The sequence below is a fragment of the Serinus canaria genome, chromosome 3, assembly GCF_022539315.1.
Source record: "Serinus canaria isolate serCan28SL12 chromosome 3, serCan2020, whole genome shotgun sequence".
NCBI classification, from domain to species: domain Eukaryota; kingdom Metazoa; phylum Chordata; class Aves; order Passeriformes; family Fringillidae; genus Serinus; species Serinus canaria.
In genome coordinates this window covers 35,725,013-35,745,983 of record NC_066316.1, presented here as the reverse complement: position 1 = coordinate 35,745,983, position 20,971 = coordinate 35,725,013, and the positions used below count along the sequence as shown (strand labels likewise).

The window sequence follows — 20,971 nt, the reverse complement described above, 5'->3', positions numbered from 1 at the left end:
GAAGCAGCAGGAGTAATCATTTTCCTGCTTGTCAGTCTTGTACTGGAAAGCCCATCCTAGTAACTATAGCTTTGCAAGTAACAGTGATGTTGGAGAAATTGAGTGATTTATGATTTGCAGATTGTTGACCCAGATTTCACAGGTTTCCTAGAAAAGCTGGTGGATCTGCTACCCAGCATACAGATGACATCTCTGGTGGTGATACTACAGATCTACTTGTTACTACAGATCCTTCTAGCTGATACTCAGAATGTGGCTGTGTCCAATTTTTTCATATATAGGAAAACAAAGAGTTAATTTAAATTGGTGTCTTTTTTTTTTTTCCCAGTCTGAAAGTCCACACAGTGCTTTGTTAGGAAATTGTTCCAAATTCAGAGCTGAATCACTGGTTAACAGAAAGAAATGAGCAATCTTTGATTACCAAGAAAAATCAGCAAGGTTGACAGATTTTTAGACAAAAGCCCCAGCATGTCAGAGATCAAGTCACGGGCAATTACTCTAAATCCCACTACCAAGATGATGGTGATCCCAGCAGAAATACACAACAGAACAAGAATCTGTTGCCCCTCCATAAGATTTCCTGTGGTTGCCTATACAATCCAGATGCTGGACAGAATTTCTGGGTGATGTGCCAGGGTTCTCATACAATTTAGCAGAAAAAAAAAAAATACTATAGCTACAGGAGAAATCTGACGAAAATATGAGTCAGGACTAGCTAACACTGCTTTTCCCTAAAGGATTGTGGTTGCTCTGAGGGTTACAATTATTTGATAGATTACAAATTTGGCTAGTGTAAAGTCAGATTAAGGCAGTGTTAATATCACCTACATGGGAAACACACATAAAAATATAAGTGCTGGACCAGATGTGTAGAGAGATCAAACAGGTTTTTTTAAGGGCATTACTTTCAAAATTTGGAGTGGAGATGTCCCCTCTCATAACCGCCCCATAAAGTTCTATGTCTACAAAGAAGACTGAGGGAACAACAACAGCAAAAAAGAGTCCAGGTAACAGAAATCAGAATGCCTCACAGCTGAAAACAGAATTACATAACTATTTAAATATGCAAACTTTAAAAAAATCAGAAGTGATGGAAATTTTGTTTTTCCAGGGATTTATAAAGGAAAAATGTGTCATTTAGTCTTGCTCCATACCACCTAATAGAAAATGTGTCAACAATTTTCTCAGTGGTCAGCTGTTCTATTCTATACATTTCAAATGGTTGCATTATTACTCTGAGAAATCAAATAGATGTAATCAGATACCATCTAGAGGGGGGAAAAAAGGGTAGTTTAATTGAAGAAAAGCATAGGCAGTCTGTGACAGTATGATCGTCCCTTCCTGTACCCAGGAAGTGACAGTTGGTGTGACAGTGCCATCTACTGAAGTCCCGATGGACAGTCGATGCACCTCCGTCAAAGCCTTTTCCCTCTGCTGACCCTCCAGCACTTCAGCATTTCAGTCGCACCTCCCCTGGGAAGCTGAGGCCACGGGCTCCGTCCTTGCCTTGGCTATCAGCTCTGGAGAAATGCACTGCCCGGCGCTGCTGCGGGTTTAATGCGCTTTAATGCACACCAGTTCTCTCCCGAGGGGGAACTCCTGCACTTTCCACCGTCACAAATACAGTTTTAATGCTCGCCTCTCCCGACTGGCAGGTCCATGGCAGGGAGAGCAGAGGAAGTGTGGTTTGCTGCGGTTTGAATCCACATAATAAAAGGTCATTTCCAATCCAAAAGGCTGGATGGGGCTCCAAGCAACCCAGTCTAGTGGAAGGTGGCCCTGACCACAGCAGGGGGGTTGGAACAGATGGTTTTTAAAGTCCCTTGGAACCCAAGCTACTCCGTGATTCTATAATTTTGAGCCTCAGCCACTATGGCTGATTTGCCAACAGCAGTACGGCAGCAGAAACACGCTGAGATATCCAGTGCTCAGCAGCCTGGGCTGCTGCAGACTCAGAAATCCACAGGCAGCTCTTCCAGCCCAGAGGGAAAGGGTGGTGGGGCTGATGGTCACAGAGGAGCACAGGGGCCTGCAGGTCCCTGGCACTCATGTGCATCTTGTGGGCTTGAGCTGCTACTGCTCATCCTGGTTAACTCATCCACTGCTCATCTCCATGGGGCTTGGAGCAGCCTTTATCAGGCTGTGGAAGCAACCTGCTTGGTGATTCAGGTTACAGAGACCCTGTTTCCATGAGCTGATGCCATCTCAGACAAAGCTTTAATAAGTGGAAAGTGTGAAATGTGTTAGGTTTACCCTAAACACTTATTTAGGAAAATAATTTTATTTTGGAGCCGATACAGTAGAATTATATATATGATATGAATGAAGGGATCCATAGATTAAAGGATCCATGAGATCATTCCTTAAACTAGGGGAGGGTTAAGTGAATTCCAAAACTCAATTACCTAGAATTTTAAATATGCATATGCATTTTGTTTAATAAAAATATTTCAAAAATGTATGTTTATACCAAGATAAATTTTAATTCTATGTTTTTTAAGTCTATACTAAACTTTTCCCTGGTTTGTTGGGAGGTAGATTTTGGGACAAAGTTCAGCTAAGGGCTCAAACCAAGACGATGAGGTAATTCATAGACATACCCACATTTCAGGATTTTATCCAAACCAAACCTGAACTCCTAACTTTTTTTTTAGTTCCTTTATGGGAGAGGTTGAGTTGAGAGAGTGAGAGAGAAAAGACACAATGAATAAAAAAAAGAAAAAAGGAAAAAAAAAAGGAAAAGCATTTCTACATATTGTCTATAGAGATATTACTTCCTCTTTTTGCAGACATTTGTTGCAGATCTTGCTAATCCTAAATGAGGGCCTTTGCTATGCAACATCAGGGTCAAAAGCAGTGAAAGATAATCATGGCAGCATGTGCTTGTGGAATTTCTAAGGCAAATGCACCAGTAAACTCTCCCAAGACATTGCCTTGAATTTGAAAATATTCAAAACATTAGATTGATGAATAGAAATGAATACGTAATGTATCCATTTTCAGATATGAAATAACCAAATGCTAGTGGTATTATTTTCAAACTGGAACGACTTGATGCATTTTTAGAGTTATAAAACAGTTCCAAATGCAGTTTGTTTATATAGCCCTTGTGGTCCATACAGAAAACCAGCTTTTTGTTTATAAAAGCAAATAAATACAATGAAAGTCACCCATTTCCTAGTATCTTGTAGATGTAAGAGAGTGATTTGTAAAACACAGCTGGTTTCATCAGGGAAAGCTGAGCTGTGAAAGCAAACTAACCATCTGAGGGAATGATGTGGGCTCAGAAAAAAAAAAAAGAACACTGATGAAATCCACAGGAAATCACTAATTATGGTAGTCATAAAAATAACAAACCAGAATGCTTGCCCTGTCGATTACTGCAGCCAGGGCTAATGCTGTCATGATGCTGCAATCACAGAGTCAGCTGTGCATGTGCACAGATGGGTGTGCTGCTCCATACACAGATACTGAATGCAGAGCTGCTTTCAGATGTGTTTTACTCATCTTTACAACAGAGATCTTTACAAACAGAACAGGGTTTGGATGCTTCAGCAATATTTGTGTAATAGAAAGTAACACCAAAGAAGTACTTACAGCAGTTTGGTTTATTTTGGCTGATGCTGTCCTGCGTTCTGTAATAAATTGATTTTAACTAATCCATCTTCTGATTTATGAAAAAGCAGCTATTACAGCTTAGGGCAGCAAATTAAATGGCACCAACCCTATTGGATGGAATAAAGCTGAGCTTCTTTACAAAGAAATATAATCGTTGCCCAGCGGCTGTGGTAATACCTCACATCCATCTGGTGTTGTCCCTAAACAGCTATTTTTAGGGCTGCTACTCAAAATGTGAGAAGCTTGCTGCACTTTAAATACAGCAGAGTGTGACTCCTCACTGTGCTAAGCATCAGAAATCATGTTTACGGAGGCAAGCTCTGTGTTTACAGTGGTGGCGTGTGGGAGTCCCACTTTAGAGGAAAAAGGAAACGAAGATTGCTCAGCTATCTGCTGCAGAGCTTTGGCAAGAACATCCTCTATTCATGGAATAGCCTTCATTAAAAAGTCCCAGGGTGGTTTTTGGCATTCAAAACCAGTTAAAAGCAGAATCAACCATTAACTGCTACGTTTTTAGTTTAAAGTACTTCCAGATTCTTACAAGAAGCTGCAGGCATATTATTTATCAAATAAAATGGCGCCAGTCAGCGCAGAGAGCTGGTTACACTCTCTATCAGCTGCACTGTCTAAAGGTCTGATGCAAAATAGGGTGCAGAAAGCGGAAAGGCTCCCCTCAGCTTCAATGGCTTTTGGGCCAGGCCTCAGGCGCACAAGGTGAAGGAAATGAGAAACGTACGTTACAAACAGAGCTGTAAATGACAAGGCATAATCTGCCTCTCCATCTGTGTCTTGCTGAGCTGAGGATTAGAAGCCTTTGAATTTGACAGCTTGCCTTTTCAAGGCATTTTTGGTCTGGTATATAACCTAAACTTCAGCAACTCCCTATCGTAGTGGATATTATTTTAAAACTTGTACACAGAAATTGAATCCAAATTCAAGAAGGAAGATTACAGGTTGTCTCTCAACAGGGAGCTCTTGGGCTGAAGGGAGGTTACAGAGGCAGTTTTGCCTCGCACCAGTTTTATTTGGTACTTCAGCTCATTGTTTTTCCCAAGTATCTTGCCGGCAAAAATTTGTTGCTGATGCCAAGAGTGGCATCATTAACGCAGGGCAGAAAATGAGATTTGGGTGAATCAGAGTATTGGGGGGGGGGGGGGGGGGGCTGAAACGCAGCAGGAGACGGGCAGTGAAAAGGGCCTGGAGAACTTCTGAGTCCTTGCACGCACATCCGTGGGGGCTAGCAGGAGACGCTGAAAGCCACTTCCAGCTCCCAGGTCAGCGCGGCCACGGAAAAGACCAGCACGATGCTGTGACACACTAGGTCAAGTATTTCCTGTGCAGCGATGGAGGGCCTGCCCGGCCCAGGGGACATCCCCGCGCCGCTGCGCCACCCCTGTCCCGGCAAGGTGAACCGGGAGCGGCGCGGAGCGAGACATGGGCTGTGGCTGCCCCGGCCGGGCGGGGCGGAGAGCGGGGGGAAGGAGCCGCAGTACTGTCAGGTACGGCGGGCAGGGCGGGGGTTTGCCCGCGGCAAGCGCTGGCACCGCAGGCGGCGGGTGCGAGCTGGCGCGGACACAGGCTTTGGCAGGGCTGGAGAGCCGAGGCGACGCCAGGGCGGCGGCGGGGCGGCAGCTGCAGCTCGGAGCGCAAGGCCCCGCAGCCGGGGCCGTCCTATTCCGTCCCGTCCTATTCCGTCCCGTCCCGCGTCGCTGTAGCGGCTGGGGGCAGCGCCCGCCACGGCCGAAGAAAACTAACGGAAACTCTTTCAGGGAGCCCTGCGCGTGCGCCGCCGCGCGCGCTGAGCCCCCCGCCCGCGCGGGGCACGTCGGGGCTCGTGGTTCGCGCAAGTCGGGCGTCCAGCGGCAGGACGCGGTGGCGGGACTACAGCTCCCGGCAGCCCCCACGGCGCGGTCCCGTCCCGTCCCGGGCGGCTCTGGTGTGTGTGTGGGGAGCCGCGGGGCTGGAGATGCGCGAGTGGCCGCTCCGGCCCGGGGCAGCGGGGCCGCAGGTGAGCGCGGCGGGACCGGGGGCGTCGCCGCCGCCACTGTGGGCGGGAACCGCCCCGGCGTCGCTGTGCATGGGGGGGTGTATGTGTGTACGGGGGTGGGGGCCGCTGCCGCCACCGCGCCGGGGAAGGGCGGGGGCGGACTCGAAAAGTTCCTGCCGCGGCAGCGGGAGCGGCAGCCGAGCCCGGCACGGGCCGTGCCCCGGGGGAGCGCCCGCCGGCCCCCGAGGTGGGAAAGCACCGCGGCGGCAGCTCCGCCCTGGGTGCCCCGGGGTGGGGGTGACGGGCCGAGGCCACATCATCTCCGGAGATGGTGCCGGCGGGGGCGGGTCGCGCAGCGGGGATTTAAACCTGGGAGGGACGGGCGGCTGCCAGCGCCAACCCGGACGGGGCTGCGTGACCCGCGGCAGGCAGGACGCGTCCCGCCGGTCCCGCCCGGCATCCGTGGCGGGGAGCTGCCGTCCCTCCTGGTGGGAACGGCCCCTGCTGGGTAAGAACTGCGAGTGGAGCCGCCTGGAGCGGGGCTCGACGTCCGCGTCTCGCCTCGCATCGGGACGGAGGGGCGGGCTAAGGGCCAGGTGTTGGAGAAGCTGCCCGGGAGACGCTTGGTTTGGGGGCAGCGAGAACGGGAGGGACAGCGCTTCTGGGCGAGCGCAGGCTGCGAGCTGGGCTGCAGGGGAAGGGGGCAGAGGGACTCCTTCATTGCCCCTGTTCCTCACCGCTTTGTGAGGTATGGGGTTTTCTTTGCATAAATAAAATGCAATGTTGTAGTGCAATATTGTAGTGCATGTCAGTTTCAGCATATGCTTGTTTGATTTGATGTTCGGAAGAACTCTATCCTCGCTGCAAAATGAACAGTTTCTATGGTTTTCCTTTCATAGAAAGATCCATTCTTTCCTCCCAAGCAACAAAAATAAACTTTTTCAAAGGCTTGCATGCAAATACACATGGTACCATTTGACAATGCAAATGCATCGTGCCTTTGATAAATATAATTAGCGTTCTAATTAGGCAGTTGTAGGTGAGCTTTCACAGGGTGTTTTCACTGTCTAAATTAAACTTGCCTAGCAGACTCATTAATTCTTTCACATCATAAGGCTTTTTTGTTCTCTATTATGTTGGTTAGGCATTGTTTTTTGTAATTCAAATCCACCCCTAAGGCTTCATATTTGCTGTCTCTGGTATCTGTGAGAGGTGAGGGAGAGGAAAGCAGTAGGTAGAAAACAAGAACAAGTCATCTTCAAGCAAACTTGAAGGCACTGTGAAGCTGCTTTCTTGAGAAAGGTCTTAAAATGTTACTGTTGCTGTCCTTACTCTTCCTGTTTATTGCTTTCATCTGTATCATTTAGCATGTTCTTTAAGGCTGAAGTTTCTTTTCAGATGTTGTTGCTACAGGTCCAACAAGTCTTCTGTATTTGAAGGCAAGAGTCTCTAGATAACTGTGCTGAAAATCCAGATGTATCAATTTGTTCTCTCTTACAGAACCCCGTTAGGAAATTTTGTCACAGTACCAAGAGCTTATTTTCCTTCCAGCACTGCAAATTGTGTATCTCTCTTTCTTTATCTACCTTTCAGAATGCAATGACAGTGGGGTTTGACCTATTTGACTGGTAAATACCAGGCGTGCATAGCGTATTAATTGGACTGTTTTAAGCAATCAGCCTTATTTCTGGGAAGGACAGCTTCTACTGTGTGCAATAAGATGTGGCATTTCTCTTCTGAAATTTCATTGCAAGAAATTTTGGGGGTTTTTTTTGTTTGGTGGTGTTTTCGGTTTTTTTTTGTTTGTTTGTATGTTTGTTTTTTGGTTTTTTTTTTTTTTACATAAGGGAAGGAAAAAATATTTGAGCTTACTGATTTTGGTATCCTGTATGGATCAATGCTCCTTAAAAACTGTTAGCAATATGTGGTATCTATGTATTTGGACCACTTTTGCATCCATGGAAAACTTTTCCTGTGGCAGAAGTTGCATGGGGAATCTTGAAATTATTCTTTTCAAGCATTTCAGCTGCTCATGAAATATTGAATCAGGTAGCACAGCATCGTGTAACAAATATCTCAAGCCCATGCTCATGAAATTAGTTATTTTCAAAGGTTGTAGCAGACTTGCTTTTTTAATCAGACGTGTGAGTATTATTAAATAATTTAATTTTTTTTTCCAAAGGAACCAACCGATGCTCAATTGTAGGCTCTGCATATCTGCTGTAGTTGGAGTTTGTGCAAGTCATTCTTCAGTTTTCTCGAGTAACAGTATTAAAATGATATGCTGCCACATAGAGTTTGAATTTTTATCTTGTACTTTTTTTGACATTTCTATGCATTTAATGAATTTCCTTCCCTACCCACCAGCTTCTCAATGTAGATGTACAGAGCAGAGCTGTGTTCTACTGCTCCCTTCCCCTACCTTTTTTGTTGTTTTCCTCTGAAGTGCTAAGGGCTTTGCTCTGCTAAGCTGTCATTAATTAGAAGTTGTAGTAACATATTGGTCAGTGCTAGATCTGATTTTTCTTGTGTATCATACAGTGGGAAAGCAGTAAAATTTAATTTACAAGTGCAAAATGCTTCTAATATAACACATTTAGTGTTGTTAAACACTTTTTATTATTAACTCCTTTGAGTAAAAGGACTTGGAGTCCTGCTGCGTGAAAGTAGAGTGGTTGTGACATGGGTGTGTGACTTCATGCATTTCATGTGAAATAACAACTTTATCTTTTCCCTTACAGGCAGAGTACAATGTTTCAAAACACTGGAGATTATCTGGGTGATGCTAGAGATTACATTTAATATGATTGTGTCTTCAGACATTCTGCTCCTCCATTTCATGAGCTAAAATATTTTATAAAAATGAAATCGGATATCTTCATTGGTCTTCAAGTTCACCAAGTCCTGTGAATTCAGAGAAGACTTTCTGAAGGAGGAATAGATTCATCACTTACGTGGACTTCTGTTGTTGCTCAAGGATACACTTTTGTTTTCATTGTGAAAGGCTATCTGCATGAAGATGAGTCTTCATTTGAGATACGATCTGTGTAACTAGGTGAACAAGGATACTTTTAATGAGTTATCAACATCTACTTCAATCTGTTTCTCCAGTTTTTGTTTTTTTAATAAAAAATGAAGGACAAGTATAAAACAGAAGAGCTGATGTCTTTCTGTGAGGCCTCAATGTAAGCCTCTGTGTCTGAATGTGGTGCTAAAGGACAGGCAATCTGCTTTTGATCAGCTGATTGTAACTACAGAAAGAGAACCTTTAATTTAAAGTAACTTGCAGCTGTAATTATTTTACTCTTTGGCTTGCACCGATTGAAAGGGAAGTTTAAATTTTACTGGTCAGGAGCATTTTACTGAACTAAGAAAGGGAAACTTATATTATCCTTGTTTTCATTTCAAACCAAGAACCAACAACGTATTTCACTTAGAATTTGACTACTAGGGAGATCTCGGCAGAGTAAAGCAAGTCAGATGTCAGCAAACGACTCTTCTCCCCCATCCTTACAGAAGTTTTCCCCACCTACATGTCATGCTGCTGCACCACAGACCCCAACTTTGTCTTCAAGTCCGCAGTCGGGGCTCTCCAGTCGACTCTCCAATGGCAGTTTCAGTACCCAGAGCCTCACCAACTCCCGAGGCTCTATGCATGGGATCTCCTTCCTTCTGCAGATTGGTCTCACTCGAGAGACTGTCACCATTGAAGCTCAGGACCTGTCCCTCTCTGCTGTTAAAGACCTCGTGTGCTCAATAGTTTACCAGAAGGTATGGTAAAATGCTACCATGTTCTGCTGATGGCAACAGTTGTTTGCTAACAGGCTATTTAGTAATAGCAACTGAGATATGCCAAGAGTTTGGTATGGTGACAAAGATCTATGCTAGGTATTTGCAATGATGCAGAAAGAAATTTTGGTAGCTCTCAAGGGAGAAGCTTTTAATTCAAAAGTAGTAAACTCTCCTCTTACTTTCTCACTTGTGAAATCTAGTAAAAGAATGTGTAGTTCTAAATTTCCTGCATGAATGACTTTTCACAATATGGGCATTTTTTTCCTTTCAACAATTCCCACGGATACCTTAGGTTTTTACTAGTTTATGCTTACTACTGTTGAGGAGTATTCTTGGATCTGTGTAGCCAGCTGCTGTGACAGGACCAGTTGTGGCTACAGACATGCATTACAGGAACCACAAACTTGATACTATCTATTCTTTTTGTTTCTAGTTAATAACTAAAGATCCCACCAAAGAGCTAATAATGTTCTAGTATTGTTTCTCTGTATACTGAATACATGTGTTACTCCTATATGTCAATATAGTTTCTGTTAGGAGAGGGTTGACCGAGAAATGAAAGAACCCTAGGACACTTTTCCATTGTGTCTTGGCTACCCTGTTGTAAATGCTGTCTATATCTAGGAAGGGAGTAACACTGATCATGCTGATTTTGCATGAAAATTTCATCTTTAGGTTAGGAAGGTTAGATTCTAGGAAGCAGCTTGAATAGAAGTTAACATTATTTCATAAAGTAAGAAATAATTGCTATTTTCCGTCAAGGTCAGGGAGTTATCTCCATGTCTTTCATTGTTGTGATAATTGTGATATTTATCATTGGTTAGTTTTATTATATATTTTTTTCACCTAATAGCCTGATAAAACATAAGTGCATTATATGTTATTTGTATATGCTTGTGTATCTTTTTTCCCCATCTCATAATTTACGGCATATTTTTCATATAAGATATTTCATGTTTTTTGTATTTTTACAGACTGATTGTCAAACAAGCCAATTTCATAATAACTTCCAAAACATAATTCAGTATGTTAGTTCCTTTCTGAAGAGATGAGTTATTTGGGTCAACTTTTTTTTCCTGTACCATGCATGTTAGGTGTACCTTTATGCAGCCATTTTAGGGGCTGCTTTTTCTTTCTCTATCAGCTCCTTCTCTTTACATCTGCATATTTCCTGTCTTTTATCTTAAAGAAAGATGAAAAGAAGTACATTCACGCTTATTTTTCTTTTTTCCTTTCTGTTTTTTCGGCAGGCTCAGCTAAAATTTTAACATGAGGTCTTCTTATAGCTCAAAGTTCTTACATGCTAAGCCTAATCTACTGCAAAACTGATGAGGGTTTCATGATCAGTTTTCCTTTTTGTCTGGCTTTGCTGCAGTTTCTGCTCTCCTGCAGCTGACGCTACCAGAAAGTGACTGCTCAGTGAAAACATGTTGCAGGCAGCAAACTGATCAGGAAACAACCTCATGTGTGGTGGATTCATCTTTCATAAGTAGTTTTGCAGCTAGTGCATGAGTGGCCGTATTCTCCCTGTACTGTCTATTTGACAGCAGTATGTCCTGCCTTGACTTTTTTTCTCTTAGATCTGGTGACTCTTGCAAGACTGTTCAATGTTCTTGGATAAGTGGATACCTAATGTGAAAATTGCAAACTGCATTCTTGTCGGTAATCGTACGAATGGTTGCTGTTTTTTCCCAGTTACAAGCCTTGAAGCTGCTGGGTTATACTGTTGAGATCAACAGTGTTAAAGCTTCCCTTTCCTCTGGTATTCCACAGGCTGCTTAAACTGTCTTGTCTTGACTGCAGGGTACTGTGTGGTTTGTTGTTGTGATGGTTCTGTGCTTAACAGTATCTACTTACTGTTGCATTTCTTTAATGAATTAGGAGAAATACCTTTACTTTTTTTTACTTGGAATAATAATTGATAGCTTTTCTTCTTATTTGAGTGTTACCTTTACTAGAGGCAAACAGATGTTTCCTTACTTAACAGTCACATTTCAGGTATGAATTCCTCTACGTAATCTGGAACAAAATAAAACTCTGAGGAGTCCTCCTTTGCTTACTTGGGAGCTTGAACCACCTGCCTTACTGTATTTGAGGCTACAATTACAGTATCAAAAATGATGGCTAGGGCTCTGTTTTTCTGTGTTTCCTGCTTCAGACGCTGATGTTCAGTGTAACTTGTTCAGGTTTTGCAGAAGGGTAATTAGAAGCAGCATCAGCAGAACTGAAACTAAAGAGTCGTATCTGCAAAGAGAGTGAGATGAGTAATGCAAATATTTGGTGTCTCTTAGCTCTCATACAGATGTTCTAAACATCAGGACATGTTTTTTCAAGTGTTTTTCTTCAATTTTTTTCAATTATAAAGTTAAATTTGGGAGTTACTGTGTTAGATTTGTTGTCTACTGGAATGGCTAATAGAAGAAAATCCATACTTTTGACTTTATAGGGATGCTTTAAAAAAAATCTTGCTTATGGTCTCCAGTACATTCATGGTCTTCTCTGTTCATTCCTTATCTAGGTTGCTCTGTATTAAAGTATCAGACATAAAGTTGTCAGGGGCAGTCTGAAGAGGAGCTGGATACGTATGGCTGCTGGAACAGAGGGACAGTGTTTAGAAGCAAAAAAATTGTAGCAGGTAGACAGTGTGTGTCCTTGCACTATATTCAGATATTGCAGAGGCAAGTTCTTAGTCCCGTTCTGTGTTTGAATGATGTCTCTTCATTCCTCACATGAAGTAGAACAAAGGGATTACTGACTTAAAACTAGAAACTTGCATGTGGTGATGTTCCACTGCCTGCAAACTGAGTTATGTTGGACAGCATGTTCTAAGTACTGTATTCTGGTTTACCTAATTTTATTCTGGTTAGAGCTATAAATGAAAAAAATTTGATTACTGCAGCTAAAAGTTTAACTTGAGCTATTACTTGTGTATCAGTACTTGCAAGATTTGTTGTAACTTTTTCGGTAAATTTATGAGTCTTTACTTTCATGTTTCTGCAACTTCTCTATCTTTTTTGGTCCACAGACCTGTCCTTCATTGTTTTCACTTTCAGTCATACTCGGCATTCTCCTTCTCTGTATATATTTCCTCTTGATGGCTTTGTTATATTTTGCTCTGAAACAGACCAAATGCTCCCCTACCTTAGAATGTTTCCCTGAAATTCTCACGATCCTTTAACTGTTGCATTCTTTTTGATTGAGTACTGATACTTTACCTATTTAATCTGTTTCTTATTCTTCCTGCCTAGAAGAAGTTCTAGTTTTTCTAGAACAGTTTTTTTCATTGAACCCACCCAAAGTCACCATTTAGCAAAATCAAAGGGGTATTTCTTATGTCTTGCTGTTTAGATTCTGCTTCTGTATTTTCATTGCATTATAAGGATCATATTGCAATCCGTCCATATTACAGATGGATCTCTACAACTCTTGCAGTAACTACTTGAGTCTAATAAATAAGTAACAGAACTGCAACCAGTGTTCTGGGTTTTTCTCCAGATTAAGCTTGTGATAGGTCATGGTGTTTGTTTTTGAAAGGCTCTAAAATGAATGCAAATCATCTCTTCTGATCAGATGTGCTCAGATCTGTTTTCCTCCTACTGCTCTGCCTTCTTGACTTGTCAACTCTTTTCTTCATATGAGCTAAAGAATGCAGAGATTAGCAAGAGTTGAGGCATGAGAAGCTTGTTGAGAAGGTGGGAGCTAGGGAGTTACTGGTGGTACAGAGGTGTTACATGGGGGGCAGATAAGCATTTCCAGAATGGTGATAGGTTTGTATGATGGAAAGCCTAGCCAAGCAGTAGTCCGAGTATGTCTGTACTGAGGCATCTGTTGAGGGAAGGATGCAACATGTTTGAAGCTAATCATCTGTGTGATAATGTGATTTGGCACATGATTCTAAAGGGTGGGAGTGAATAGCTGGGTAGGGATGCAGGATAATAGAATGGATGATTTCAGTGAACGGAGACTTTCCAATGGTGTTTTGGACCATTAGACTTTGGAATTAACTTTCAGTGGTTTGAAGCATTTGTTTTGAGTTATGACGGGTCATGAGATATTGGACCTTGAAACAATATCCGCCTACACTTTTCCCTAGTGAGAATTTTTGGCGACTAGTCCAGAACTTTGCAAAGTATCTTCTGGAACTTCAAGTAAAGGGATTTTTCAGTTACTGCCAAGACAGAAAGAAGCCTCAGTTGTGTTTTGCTCAGAGTACTGACTGCTGTATGTTGGTTGAGTTTTTCTGGATAAAAAAAGACTATATAATACACTCTCAATTAAAGCTAGCTATGCTGTAATACAGTATGAGCATGCTAGATAACACCAGTCATTTTTTTCTCAGTGTAACTGCAATATAGCACTAGTTGTGTTATTTGTTCTAGTATTGCCCAAGCATTATTAATTACATATATTCTTGATATAAGTTGATGATATTGTTGTACCAGAGATTAATTTTGGCACAGTCTAGTGCATATGTGGACTTCCCACAAGTGATTTCCTGTCACTAGATGCTCTTTTGGAACTGTTAAAAGTGGAAACAGTCATGTTTTTGCTTTTAGGAAATTTAGTAATACTGGGATTAACAGTTTATATGTTCTGAGTAATTGTGTAGATACATTAGGCTTTTATGCAGCTGTATAATCCCATAAGATAAAACAGGCTTTAAAAAATTCTGCTTTGAGTTTTGTTTTCAAGTTTACATTATGGGCTCTTAACACTTCAAAGAAACTGGATAATGTTCTTTCTTAACAACTTTGTGTAACTGAGCACAAGGAAAGCTATAAAAGCTGTACTTTGCTGCAGTACAAGAGAGAAGAATTTGGTAGTGTACAACTTGAATGTAGTTCAACTATTGAACATAGTTTAAGCTTTGCGTAAAAATTCTGTTAAAAGATACCACTTGAAGTAAAACCCCTGTTAATCGATGAGGTTATTCTTGGCCAGCAGTCTGCACAGAGCCTTCTGGCCAAGGTGCTAGCAAGGAATGCTGTATTCCCGAATGGACTGGGAACGGAAGAGAGAGCAGGGCGCTGCATGCCTGTAAGGAGCCAAGCTGCCTGGCTGGAGCTGATTGCTCCCTGCATCGAGGCCAGGCCAAGTGCCTTAGACAGGGCTCTGCTGGGCCACCTGCAGCTCATCAGAGCTGGCCGTGGGGAGGGCGGCCAGCCAGTGCTTCCATGGCTTGGGTGCACGGGGCTGGAGTGGGGGCAGAGGAGAGGAATCTGAGCCAGAGTGTGTGGAAAGGAGTTGGGAGGCAGGCATCTTCCGGGTAGGGTCTGTTCTTTTGTAAGTGGGAATTTTTTTTTTGGTGGGGGTGGGGGGGAAGGTTGCAAGGAAAGAGTAGGATTAGTTCATTGAACTTGAAACATTTTGTTAGGTATGATTGAATTTGGAGGCTGTTGCAGCTCTGTTCCTATGTGCAGCTACAGACAACAAGACTGACCACGTATTCCTAATAGATGCTAGCGTTTGGATACAGGTGTGCAGCACATACATGTGTATGCACAGATCCAAATAGATCAACAGTGTTTGTGTCTGTGAGCACTCACATAAGCACAAACAGCACCAGCGGTCCCATGCTGTATCAGTCTCTGGTGGTTCAGGATGGAGGTCTGGTCTAGTGGGGAAAAAATGTACAGACATGTACTCCCTCACACACCAGTAAAATAAACAGCAACAAAGAAAGGTGGGTGTCTCCAGCAGCTGGCTCCAAACAGTCTCTGCTGCTTCAGTAGCTGCTGGATCTTGGTCTTTTCAGTTGCTGACACCTGGATATTCAAGCTCTTGATTTCACTTACTCTGATCTCTGCAGTCACTGAGATTGCAGGGTCCTCTTGCTCTGACTGCTGGCAGTCAGACCCCCCCCCCCCCCCCATACACACACATGGTCTCAGAATGAGAGAAAATCATTCAGGAAAATAGCTAGAAATTGAATTTAATGAGAATAGAGGACGGGTGGTGCTGATGATGCACAGGGCATGATCAGACAATTGTTCTGACCAACCCCTGTTTACAGGTGACCAGCCTCTTTTATCTTCTTATCCCTCGATTTTTTTCCCACGTTTATTCCTCCCTGAATCACCTCTTTCCTTGCCTTTGTTGCCTTCCGTAAACATGCTGTAGGTATTGTACAATCCTAATTTCCCAGCATTTTACAATCTACCATACCATTGGACTGCAACCACTGTCAGGCCAAAAGATGTTCTAGTGTTGACTTACCTGATCAGAGTATGTGTTCAAGCTGGGTCTAAGGATGTCCTGTGAAGGCTAGGGTATCTTTTCCCTGGAGTTCTTTATTTGGGTTCCTACCTGCCCTTCTTTCTCTGTGCTCCCCTGGCTTGTGGAGATGGGTCTGATGGCTGCTGTGAAGGGCCTGGGAGGTCCTGGGCAGGGTGTTGGTGGGCTGCCCCCACCTGCATTTTTCCTCTGTGCTATTTTGTGGATGTGCAGACAAGCACCTCACAAGCAGGACAGGTAAAGGAGCTGCTGCAAGGTTCCTCAGCTACTGCCTGTCCCTCTTAAGGATTCAGGAAAACCTCTTAGCTGCTGAAGCTCTCCATACTAATGAACAGGCTGGGTCTCTTCTCATCCTTTTAGCTTTTAGAATTATTATTTCAGGAATAGAGATCAGGTATGCACAATGCCTAGAAGAACGTGTCCTGGTGTAGTCTTGTCACATGCTATAGAAACTGTATGCAGAGTCTGTGTTTAGTGAGAGAATTCTTGTACTCCATACTAGTATAGATTATTCCCTTGTTGGTTGTGAGCTTGTAATTCTGCATCATAGTCTAGAAGCCACTGATAAAGGTCAAGTTTGAAAGTGGAAGAAAAACCATTTAAGGAGGTTAAATTTTAGAGTTACAAAACCAGACAATCTTTCACAGTCAATTCTTTTATGTGTATGTATATTTGTTTTGGAAGAAATGGGCAGTAAAGCATATCATGACAATATGAAAAGCATTCATGATACACAGCTTAAAGGTCAATTTAATTAATGGAGAACCAAATAGGGTGTTGATAGCAACAGTTCTAACAATTTGTAATAGATGATTTTGCTTTTTTTGTTATATTTCTACTCCATAGAAATTAATTTTGCCTTTGTCTGGAATTTTTGAAAACCAAAATCTTAGTTATAGGTATTAAAATGTTATTTACAAACTTTGGATTAATGTTGATGCTGCTTTCTAAGGGATGTAATGTCTCGTATTTTTAATGATTACACTTGCTGTCACAAAGGGTACTTCATTGTTCATCTGTAACTTTATTTTGCCAGCTAATGCTTTTTAGTAATGAAAATTAGTGTAGTATGTTTAAAACAGTTTAATAAATCAAAGATTTGTACATGAGAATGGGTAAATGACGTATAGACAGAATATATTTTGTCATAGCAATTAAGATAAGTACTCCTTGGCAGGTGATTATGTGACCTCTGGTTACTGAGCTGGGGATTATGTGTAGGGATGGTCTGGCAGCTGCATAACAGGGTTATGGTCTTAAAGAGAGTAAAAAAAATAAAGAAAAAGACATCTCTTTATCAAAAGGAGACTCAAGCCTGTGAAATATCTTAGAGGCTTCCATAAAATCTGTGGTTCGTAGGTGGCTCTGTGAACTTAATATGAAGAGACAATAGTTCACATGATACCCTGAGTCATGAGTTGTCCCTCCTGGCAGCTGAAATTAATATTGGTGTTATTAAAGTGTCATGTGTATCTGCAGGCAGATATATACTGTTTTAATGTTGATTTTATATCCCTCTTGTTAGAATTAAGTTCTTCAACAATACAATGCAATTAACAGAAGTTAACAGTTTATCAAGGAATAAACCTCACAGCACTTATTTTAATAATGTTAATGTATCTTATTTTCTTGTCAATCAAGGCACAGTGGGATTTTGGGTTAGATCTTAAAGTAAGTTTATGGTGTGGTTTCAGTTATGAAGAAATGTCAGCTTCCTTGGAAGAATTACTGGTGGCTGTATCTTTGCATGTTCAGAATATAAAGTCAAGTCCTGTGCATACTTGCAGAGATACTGATATACATATTTGGACAGCACAGCTAATTCTTGCTTTGTGTTTTCTTTCATATTACAAATGATCTTTGGGCAATTGGAGAAATGTAATTCTCAGAATATTCTTGAGTATTTGCTATTTTGTGTAGGAAACCTGAGAGTGAGTTGAGAGACAGAGGAAGCAGCTGGCTGCTTTGGCTTCAGCCCAGTAGATCAGGTTCTTCTTGCTGTGAACTGAGTACCTATGTGTCAGTATAAATTTTTCAACTCTGTCTTTTGCTTTTGCAAGGGTTAAATTGTACAAATTCTGCCTCTCTTTGTGACTGTCCAAGGTAGATAGCATGCTTTCTGGAGCATGGACTTCTTCAGTATTATGTGTCATGTAATTATGTAGTATGTACACACCAAACTGGAGAAGACCAACTTGATATTTCAGATAAAACTACTGCTGTAAAGAGGACATTATTTTTTCTGTGAATGAGAAGAAAGTGTGAAAAGAATGGGCACAATAGATACGATACCTTCATTATGTATTGGATTTACTAAAACAAATATTAGTTAATTGCAATTAATATACCACAATCCTCATGCAGTTTAGATACTATTGACTGTGTGACATGTAAATTACTAACTTACGTCATTAATTAAAAGTTTCTTCTGAGCTTTCCCATATTTTTTCCCACACTTTTTCTGTTTTGATCTGCGTGTGTGTTCCCACCTCAAGTTTGAATTCTGGTTTAAACCAAAAGGTCAGAGGAGCTGCTTGAATGCTGTTCATTCCTCTCCAGGGTCTGTTCCTGCTCTTTTCCCCCATGAACTGTTTACTTTTAAGCTTTTCATTTTAACAAGTTTTCATTTTAAGAAGTTTTACTCATACTTGACAGTGTTTTGAAGAGTAGGAAAAATAAAAAATGAGAAAGCTTTTTTCAGTGATGTGTCATGGAAAAGTGACATCTTATTTAGTGTATCTGTTTCCTGTATGGATTTTTTTTTTCTGTCCTTGTGGGGATTTGAGTTTTTCTTTTCACAGAATTGCAGAAAATGGGTAATGTTGGAAGGGATCACTGGAGGTCATAGAGTCCAACTTGCCTGCTGAAGCAGCGTCCTCTGGAGCATGTTACTCAGGATTTCTTATATCTGTAGATCTAAACTGTTGTAGAACAATGGTATGGAGCTTCTTTACTGGCTTGCTCCTCAAGAAAAGTATAGCAGGTGCTGCTGGGGTATCTCGAGCTAAATACCTGCCTGACCAGAATACCTGTGAAATAAAGGTTATAGCTGGTGGTATCCAAGTTAAAGGCCTGCATTGTCTTTTACATGCCAGACTGATTATGCAGGTCTGAGAGATTAAAAACCCAAAGAAACAAAAACTTTAACACTTCTTTTTTTTTAGGTTAAAAGAAAATTAGAAATTTTCAGAAAATGCTTTGTTTCCTCAAAAAAAAAGCAGATTAATTTTGTTATAATGAAACATTTACAACTCTTGAGTTCTGTAGCTGTTATTAAAAACATTGATGTATAGGATTATCAAAGAGCATGTATGAATTTAGAGTCTGATTTCTGTTGCAGTTCCCAGAGTGTGGTTTCTTTGGCATGTATGACAAAATTCTCCTGTTCCGCCATGACCTGAACTCAGATAATATTTTGCAACGAATTACATCAGCAGAAGAGATACATGAGGGAGATCTTGTTGAGGTTGTACTCTCTGGTAGGTATTATTGTAACAATGGAATAACTCTTTGTTCAGTAGATTAAAAGAAAATAGGACTTCATGGAGTATTATTTTCATGTCTGCCTTGAGCTTTTTCACTTTGGGCAATATACTTTTGGGTAGAGGTTTCTAAGAAAGTCCAAGTGTCACTGATGCTTCAGCACTCAGTTTTGTTATTTTTTCATTGTTCTGTTTTAATCTTCTTCAGGTTTATTATTAAAAATAAATCTGAATTATACAAATGAGAATTTATAAGTATAATAATACCAGTTTTTAATTTTTATGATTGTTTAAGGTGAAATACAGGTAGGATTCAGAATTTTTTCTTCCAACTGTTGCGGGTTCTCTTTTGCTTATATCTCTTTTCATTCTGTAGTTTTTGCTGTTGATGGCTTATGCTGTCATAAAACTTCATATAAATGTTGTTGCTGAATCATACGTATAAAAACAGACTCTTACGGGTTATTGTAGTTCTTATAAATGGTTTCTTTGAACAATTTAGGCCTTAAAGTGGTGGTTATAAACCAATAATGAGAACTAAATAACCCCAGCCCTGATTGTCATTGTATGTGTTTGATCAATACTTCATCAAATTCAATCAAAAGTCAGCTGTAGTTAAGCTACAAATAAAAGCTGGACTAGTGTTGAGCAGTTTTTTAAGTCTTTGAGGATAAAGTGACGAACTGAGACTATATATTAGGAGGAGAGACCTCTTGACTGTCATGAGCTTAGATTTGTAAACTTGGTCAATAGAGTATGAATTTAATAGCTGTAAGGCTGAGTCCTTGGCCACATTTCAGGGCACGTGTAAGATGTTCAGTAATAGATCATCTTATTTTGAGCTTTTCATTGCTTCTGGTGAATAGCATATTTGGAAAATTTGTTGTGTGACTCTTGGCAATCTCTGAGAGTCTTCTTACAGACAGACAGACCACCCGAAACTGAGGCATTTTGAAGACATGTAAATCTTTCAGTAGGATTTTAAAAATAAGAATCTGAATAGGGAGTGTTAGTATGTATCTGATCAAAAAACAGTAGCCATCAGAGCGAGGCAATCTTGGTGTAAAATACCTTTTTTTTCCCCCCCCTCAAAGAAACAGGACAGAAAAAAAAATTGAAACATATTGACACTTATTTAAGGAAAATAATATTTCAGTGTTCTGTGGAAACTTTATCCATAGTTCTGTTTTGATACACTGAGTTTAATCTAATAAGCTTTTACTGCAAAAGTCCTTTAGAATATAAAAATCTATTATTTAGAACTGTCTTGTTTTGAAAATTATGTAGGTTACAGAACAGCTTGAAAATTAAGTTGCTCTATAAAATGTTTACTGTTGCTTTTAGCAAAGCTTGTTGTACCTGCCTTCACCATAGTGAGATTTTCAACAGAGTGATTCATACTGTTGATTAGTCAGGACCATTAGCCTACAGAGTTCAATGGATATTTTTCCTCAATAAAAATGTTTATTGAGAATTATTTAGTCTCCTAAATGCATATTTAAATGACATGCAGTAAAATGCTAATTTCTAAATATCTTGTAAGCATTCTTTAAATTAGCCATTTTTAAAATATGTTCTTTCCATAAATCCTTGTTGATCTTGTGGCAAGACCTATAACTTACTGCAATTTTTTTAAAGCTTTGGCTACAGTTGAAGATTTCCAGATTCGTCCTCATGCGCTTTATGTGCATTCCTACAAGGCTCCTACTTTTTGTGACTACTGTGGAGAGATGCTTTGGGGTTTGGTACGACAAGGATTAAAATGTGAGGGTAAGTAAGTCTATGATATTTAGTGCATTTGTGTGTGTGTGTATATCTATATGAGATGAGGAAGAAGTTGTATTGTGTTTGGTATGTT

The 20,971-nt window shown here is 41.1% G+C and overlaps 1 protein-coding gene across 3 annotated transcripts in view; it reads left to right on the top strand.

The window, feature by feature from the left end:
* The first annotated feature begins 4,972 nt into the window (after positions 1 to 4,972).
* Positions 4,973 to 20,971, top strand: part of PRKD3 (protein kinase D3) — a 44,091-nt gene continuing 28,092 nt past the window's right edge. The window contains exons 1-4 of one of the 3 annotated variants that reach the window (XM_030235647.2): positions 4,973 to 5,117; positions 8,347 to 9,376; positions 18,972 to 19,110; positions 20,752 to 20,883. In XM_030235647.2, the coding sequence (XP_030091507.1) occupies positions 9,086 to 9,376; positions 18,972 to 19,110; positions 20,752 to 20,883 (562 nt within the window). In that variant the 5' untranslated portion in view covers positions 4,973 to 5,117; positions 8,347 to 9,085. Of the gene's footprint in view, positions 5,118 to 5,493; positions 5,627 to 6,036; positions 6,114 to 8,346; positions 9,377 to 18,971; positions 19,111 to 20,751; positions 20,884 to 20,971 lie in introns of those variants that run through there. The other 2 variants (XM_030235646.2, XM_009091835.4) reach the window with 2 other exon arrangements.